At 53.9% G+C, this 6,743-nt stretch overlaps 1 protein-coding gene across 1 annotated transcript in view; it reads left to right on the plus strand.

The window, feature by feature from the left end:
• Positions 1–1,930: 1,930 nt before the first annotated feature.
• KRT79 (keratin 79) overlaps positions 1,931–6,743 on the plus strand; it is an 11,971-nt gene continuing 7,158 nt past the window's right edge. Inside the window, exons 1-2 of the mRNA XM_039255091.1 lie at positions 1,931–2,407; positions 4,891–5,111. Coding sequence (XP_039111022.1) covers positions 1,931–2,407; positions 4,891–5,111 — 698 coding nt within the window. The remainder of the gene's footprint in view (positions 2,408–4,890; positions 5,112–6,743) is intronic.

A 6,743-nucleotide genomic window follows, 5' to 3' on the forward strand; every position in this document is an offset into this window, starting at 1 on the left:
GGCACAGCCTGCCAGGTCAACACACGAGGATGCCATTCCTGGGGAGGGGTGGAATGTTTGTTTGTAGCCGATGCTGCTCCCACCTCCCCGGCTGCCCTGACTCAGACGGCTGACATCACTCCTTTCCCCAGAAGCCCCACTCCCTGTCAGCTTCCCCTCCCACGGCCCTGCAGGGAGAGAGAAAGGAGGCTGAGAAAGTGATCACAGCCTCGGGGACTGTCGGCAAAGGTCAGTGGGAAGTGGTGGATCAGTCCTGGGATGGCGGGTCAAGGCTTTTTGAAAGATTTCCCCTGCGGGCCCTGCGTAGAGGCAGAGGCAAAGGAGGCCCAGAGACGTTGAGAGCAGCCCAAGGACACACAGCTTGGTGGGGATATTCTGTCCCAGCCTGGCTTGCCCCAGCCCACCCACTCTGTGCGTTGTATTCTAGCTCCCAGAGGGGAGGAAGAGCCTCTCTTGGGCATTAAGGGTCTAGTTCTGTGAGTGTCCCACACCCCATCCCTCATGGGGGTTAGGTTTGACTTCTGGAGCAGCCGGGAACCACTTGTAGCCTCTCACAGTGGCCCTGGGAGAGTCCCACAGCCTCCTCTGGGCCTGGAGTGGACTTGCTCTCCACTTGACTTCCTTGGGCTGTGGAGCGGGCCATGTCCCCTCCTTTGGGATCCTGGGGACACAAGCAGCCGCAGCCCCAGCTCTAGCCCTGGCCACTGTGGGAGGAGCACGGCAAAGCACAGAGAGTCTCTCTCTCGCCTCTCTGGGCCCATTTTCAGTTTTCCAGCTAAAAGCTCAAGTGGGGAGGAGGGACGTCTCCCAAGTCACCTCCTCAACGCTGTCTCAGTCCTAACGTCTGACATCTCCAAGTCTTCCTTTGGGGCTGTGTCTGGTCCCAGGAGCCTGAGGGGGGAGCACAGAGGGGACTGTGTGAAGAGACTGAAGAGTCTCCGGCCCTTTGGAATCAAGCATCGGACTCCTTGGGGGCTGGGAAGGTGGGAATGTTGGGGCGCTCCCGGGCCTCTTCCTCTGCCCACCTCCAGCCCCCTCTGAAGTGGCTGGGCCCTTCTGGGGGTGCTCAGCTACGGGGCAGAGGGTTGGGGGTCTCAGGTGATGGTCAAAGCCCTCAATCTGTCTTCAGTCCCCAGCAGAATGTGCTTTGCCCCACTCATCTCCCTGGCCTCTGGGTACTGGCTGGGGAACCCAGGCCTTTCCACCTGCTTGTCAAGTGCCCAGACCCCGTGGTTGGGCAGAGACCCCCGTTCTGTCCTTGTGTCTACCCTGCTCAGCACAGGGGCTCCACCCACTAGACCATCTGCCTGTGTGTGACTGAAGAGCAGGCTGCTCCCGCCCCTGCTCTGTCACCTGTGACTCCCACCCTGGACCTGCCAGGAGGCAGTGAGGTAGTGGGTCGGGAGGGTGGGACTGGAGCAGGCCTGGGCACCCTCTCCACAGCCCATTGCCCAATGTTCCTTCCCTTACCACCTGTACAGCCACGGGCCCTGGGGCCTTGGCTTACGACAGGGGACTGGGCCCAATCCCACAGAACAGAGCCTCATTGATGGCGACCATCAGGGCTGGGTAGGAGGAGAGCAAGCCAGCCACTGGGTGGTGGGGGTGGCCGTGGGAGCCTGTATCATCCTGTTCCAAGTCAGAAGAGCCCCGGGGGGAGAAGGTGGCATCCTGCCCCACACAGTCTCGGCTCAGCCCCAGCTCTGGAGCACAGGTGGTAACTGGGCCGCCCCTCCCTCCCGCTGGGGGAGAGGGGACTCCCCTGGCCCACGGGGCCCCTCCTTCTCTTCCTGGGGCAATGGGGCAGGAGTGTCTGTGGAGCCCAGGAGCCGGCCCAACTGGGGAAAGATAAAAAGCCCTTCAGTGTCACAGCAGCTCACTGCGCTCCCTCCCAGCTCCCTCAGCCTGCGCTCCGGCCCCTCTGACAGCCATGCGGTCCTCTGTGTCTCGGCACACCTACTCCACTAAGGGAGGCTTTAGCTCTAACTCTGCAGGTGGAGGAGGTGGGTCCCGGGCCCACACCAGCGTCAGCTCGGTGACGGTGTCCCAGAGCAGTGGCAGTGCTGGGGGAGCCCGCTGTGGCCCCAGCAAGGGTGGCTTTGGCAGCCGAAGCCTCTATAACCTGGGGGGCAGCAAGAGCATCTCGGTCAGTGTGGCTGGAGGGGCCTCCTCAGGGCGGGCCCTGGGAGGCTTCGGCTTTGGCGGTGGGGCCTATGGGGGCCTGGGCGCTGGCAGGCAGACCTTCGGGCCTGCCTGTCCCCCTGGAGGCATCCAGGAGGTCACTGTCAACCAGAGCCTGCTGACCCCGCTCAACGTGGAGATAGACCCGGAGATCCAGCGGGTACGCACCCAGGAGCGTGAGCAGATCAAGACCCTCAACAACAAGTTTGCCTCCTTCATCGACAAGGTGAGCCTGGGCGCAAGGAGGCCGCGAGGGGCCCGTGGAGTAGGAGCAGGGCCCTTCAGAGAGGGTGGGCTGGGCGCAGGCTGATGTAGCCCATGGGCAGTGTGGTGGGGTTGATGGAATGACTTTTAGAGCTCTCCCGCCTGAGCCTGGGATGCCCAGATGTGGCTGGCTGGCCACAGTCTCCTGGATCTTACTGTCATTGCTCAGGTGAATCTCAGTTCTGCTCAGGAGGTCTGTGGCCAGGCCCACCTTGACTGTGGTGCAAGCTTTCCACTGGTCATCATTAACACGGTCACACAGCAGCCTATCACACAGTTAAGGGGTAGACTGCCCTCAGTGCTCCTCTTAACAGGGTGGTCCTTATCGCCTCTTGTCATTTCACAGCTGGGGAAACTGGCTCAAAGGTCAAACATGTGATCCGAGGAGCCCCATCTGTTCCCTGTTCTCTTAGTTTTGGAGGCGGTCTAAGGACAAAGATGTGATTGGGCACTATAGAGGGGCGTGTCCTAGGAGAACTCATCTTCCTCTTCTATTCCTCCTTGGTGTTCTGGCCAAGAAGCCCAACTGGGGATGGACAGTGAAGAGGGTGGTCACCAGAGCTGGGGGTATAGAGTTTGGTCTGTCCCAGCCCAGGAGTGTCCTGACTCTTCCCCTGGCCTCCAGGCTGATGGGGTGGCTCTTGTACCGCCCCCTGGAATTTCCAGGTCCATTTTGCTGCCCAAACTACCCCAACTCCCCAGGTAGGGGGACCACGATGGGGAAGATCCTAGCCGATGACCACACCTTGGTCAGTGATATGTGGGTTCCCAGAGAGCACTCGTGTCCTCTCTCTGATGTGAAACCTGTAGTGTCCCACGAGGGATCAGAATATCTGATATTGTGTCCCTTTTAAAGAAGAGAAAACGGAAGTCTGGAGGGGTCCAGAGATTTGCCCCGGACCACAGAGGCGCTTGGAGGCAGAGGTGGGCCCTGCGGTTCTTGGCATTAAGAGGCCCTGTCACTGCTCATGGCAGGTGCACCTGCTGTGTGGTTCCCAGGCCACGTGACTCAGGGCCTGGGGTGCTGTGGAGGTGGGATCTGGAGAAACCAGACGGCAGGAGGTGAAGCAAGCTGCTCCGCCCACCTCCTCACCTTCTCCCCTAGTGACTTTTGGTCCTCCTGTGGGACTGTCCCAGAGGTCAGACAAGCAGAGACCTCTCCCAGGCTCTCAGCATCACAGCCTAGGAGCCGGGGGTCTGTGCCGTTGTCCCTGCCCGGTATCTCTGGCTGGGCAGAGACACCCCCAGGGGGCCTGCTGAGCCCACACCCTGAGCTCCCTTCTAAGTCCTTTAGAGATAGGGCTGGGCACCTATAGTTATAAATTTAAAAAAAATGTCAAATTTACAGAAAAGTTGCAAGCACAGTACAACATAGTTCTACATATATTTTTTCACCCCAGTGCACCTGTTTTTCAAATTTAATTTAATTTTACTTCGAATATGGTTAACGTACAGGGTTACATTAGCTTCAGGTGAACAGTAGAGCGATTCAACAATTCCATATATTACCCTGTGCTTGTCATGACAAGCGCCGTCCTCAATCCCCATGCCCTATGTCACTCACCTCCCCTGGGTAACCACTAGCTTGTTCTCTCAAGTTAAGAGTCTGTTTCTTGGTTTGTCTCTCTCTCTCTCTCTTTCTTTGCTCTTTTTTTGTTTCTTAACTTTGCACATGAGTGAAATAATATGGTCTTTGTCTTTCTCTGACTGGCTTATTTTGCTTTGGATTCACCAATGTTTATATTTTGTCACATTTCCTTTCTTTCTCTTTCTCTGTATATGTGTGTGCGTACATGTGTCCATATGTACATGTTTGTATATATGCATACATACATTCACATACACTGTAAATGGATCCGCATTAAAATTTCTTTTTAATGTTTATTTTTGACAGGGAGAGAGAGAGTGCAAGCAGGAGAGGGGCAGAGTGAGAGGGAGACACAGAATCTGAAGCAGGCTCCAGGCTCTGAGCTGTCAGCACAGAGCCTGAGATGTGGGGCTCGAACCCACGGACCACAAGAACATGACCTGAGTCCAAGTCGGACACTTAACTGACCAAGCTACCCAGGTGCCCCATCACCTGAATTTTGAAAAGTTGATTTTGATGCAGAATGAGGGTCCTCAAACATTGATCTTGTCCGGTGTATTCAGGATAAGTAAGAAAGGGAGATGTAGAGAGAAGTGACTTTACTATCACCAACTACTAAATGACTGAGCTGGGGATTTTATGGTTTATTAACTCTTTAGAGTCTTGTCATTGGATGGGACTGTCTTTTCCAGCAAAGAGTGCTCCCTCAGGAACTCCTCCCCTCAGTGATGCGTAGGCTGTGTACTGGCCCTGTGACGTCCTGGTCCGGGATGGGTGGTGACAAGGGGCCCAGTCCTGGGTCCCTCCTGGGGTCAAGGGAATGGCACCAGCCCACTACCCTTCTTGCCCCGGCTCAGGTGCGGTTTCTGGAGCAGCAGAATAAGGTGCTGGAGACCAAGTGGGCCCTGCTGCAGGAGCAGAGCCAGAACACGGGGGTCACCAGGAACAACCTGGAGCCCCTCTTTGAGAGCTACTTGGGCAACCTGAGGAGGCAGCTGGACGGCCTCCAGAGTGATCGGGGAAGGCTGGACTCAGAGCTCAGAAATGTGCAGGATCTCCTTGAGGACTTCAAGAGCAAGTGAGGAGGACTGGACAGGCTGGGGCCGCGTGGGGGTGGGGAGTGGGCAGCGTAGGAAATCTCCCCATTCCCAGGCTCCTGGGACCCACCGGGGCAGTCCTAGACAGCGCTGCTTCCCGTGGGTGTCCAGGCTCTGGACCCATTGTGTCCCGGAGAACTGTCACACTTACGTTCCTCATTTAAAAAACTCTAAGGTAGGGAGAACAGTGCAATGAACCTCTATGTTCTCATCACTCACTTTTAATAATTATTAACTCATAGCCCATCTTGTTTCACTTCTACATCTACTTGATTTTCCCATCTACCTTATTGTCTGGAAGCAAATCCTGGCCGTTGTGTGATTTCATTCACAAATATTTACTGGCTATATTCATATAGCCTATCTGCATAAATTTGACTTAATAAAACATAAACACAATGCCATAACCACACTAAAGCTTTAAAATAAAAAAATTTAGTGTTTATTTTATTTTTGAGAGAGAGAGAGAGAGAGAGGCAGAGTGAGCAGGGGAGGGGCAGAGAGAGAGGGAGACACAGAATCCGAAGCAGGCTCCAGGTTCTGAGCTGTCAGCACAGAGCCTGACGTGGGGTTTGAATCCATGAACTGTGAGATCATGACCTGAGCCAAAGTCAGGGGCTTAACCAACTGAGGCACCCAGGTGCCCCTAAATTTTTGTAAATGCATATTTATTTTTGAGAGAGAGAGAGAGAGGGAGGGAGGGGGAGAGAGAGAGAGAGAGAGAGAGAGATCGTGACTGAGGAAGGGGCAGAAAGAGGGAGACACAGAATCGAAAGCATGCCCCAGTCTCTGAGCTTTTCAGCCCAGAGCCTGACTGGAGGCTCGAACCCACGAACCATGAGATCATGACCTGAGCCGAAGTTGGACACTGAACCAACTAAGCCACCCAGGTGCCCCACACACCTAAAACTTTTAAAATAGTAATTCCTCAATAACATCAACTATGCATTCATTATGAACTTCCAGTTGTCCCATACATGCCCTAAGTTTTAAAAATATACTTTGAATTGAGATCCAAATAAAGTTTATATATTATGATTAGCTGATATGCATATTTATAATTTTAGGGTCTAATCTTTCATAACTCTTCCAATAACTCGATACTGGCAATTTCTTTTTTTTTTTTTTTTTTACAAATAGTTTATTGTCAAATTAGTTTCCACATAACACTCAGTGCTCATCCCCACAAGTGCCCTCCTCCATGCACATCCCCCCCTCCCCCCACATCCATCAGTCCTCAGTTTTTGTCAGCATTCAAGAGTCTCTCATGGTTTGCCTCTCTCCCTTTCCCCCACCATTTCCGCCCTTCTTCTCCCCCTTGTTCCTCCGTCAAGTTCCTCCTAATCCCCCTATACGTGCAAACATATGATATTTGTCCTTCTCTGCCTGACTTACTTCGCTCAGCATAACACCCTCAAGGTCCATCCATGTTGCCACACATGGCCAGATTTCATTGTTTCTCATTGCCATGTAGTATTCCATGGTATAGATAAACCACATCTTCTTGATCCATTCATCTGTTGATGGACACTTAGGCTCTTTCCATGTTTTAGCTATTGTGGAGAGTGCTGCTATGAACATTGGGGTCCATGTGCTCCTATGCCTCAGCATTT

This window comes from Hyaena hyaena, unplaced genomic scaffold (assembly GCF_003009895.1).
Source record: "Hyaena hyaena isolate Hyena2069 unplaced genomic scaffold, ASM300989v1 scaffold_510, whole genome shotgun sequence".
Lineage (NCBI taxonomy): Eukaryota > Metazoa > Chordata > Mammalia > Carnivora > Hyaenidae > Hyaena > Hyaena hyaena.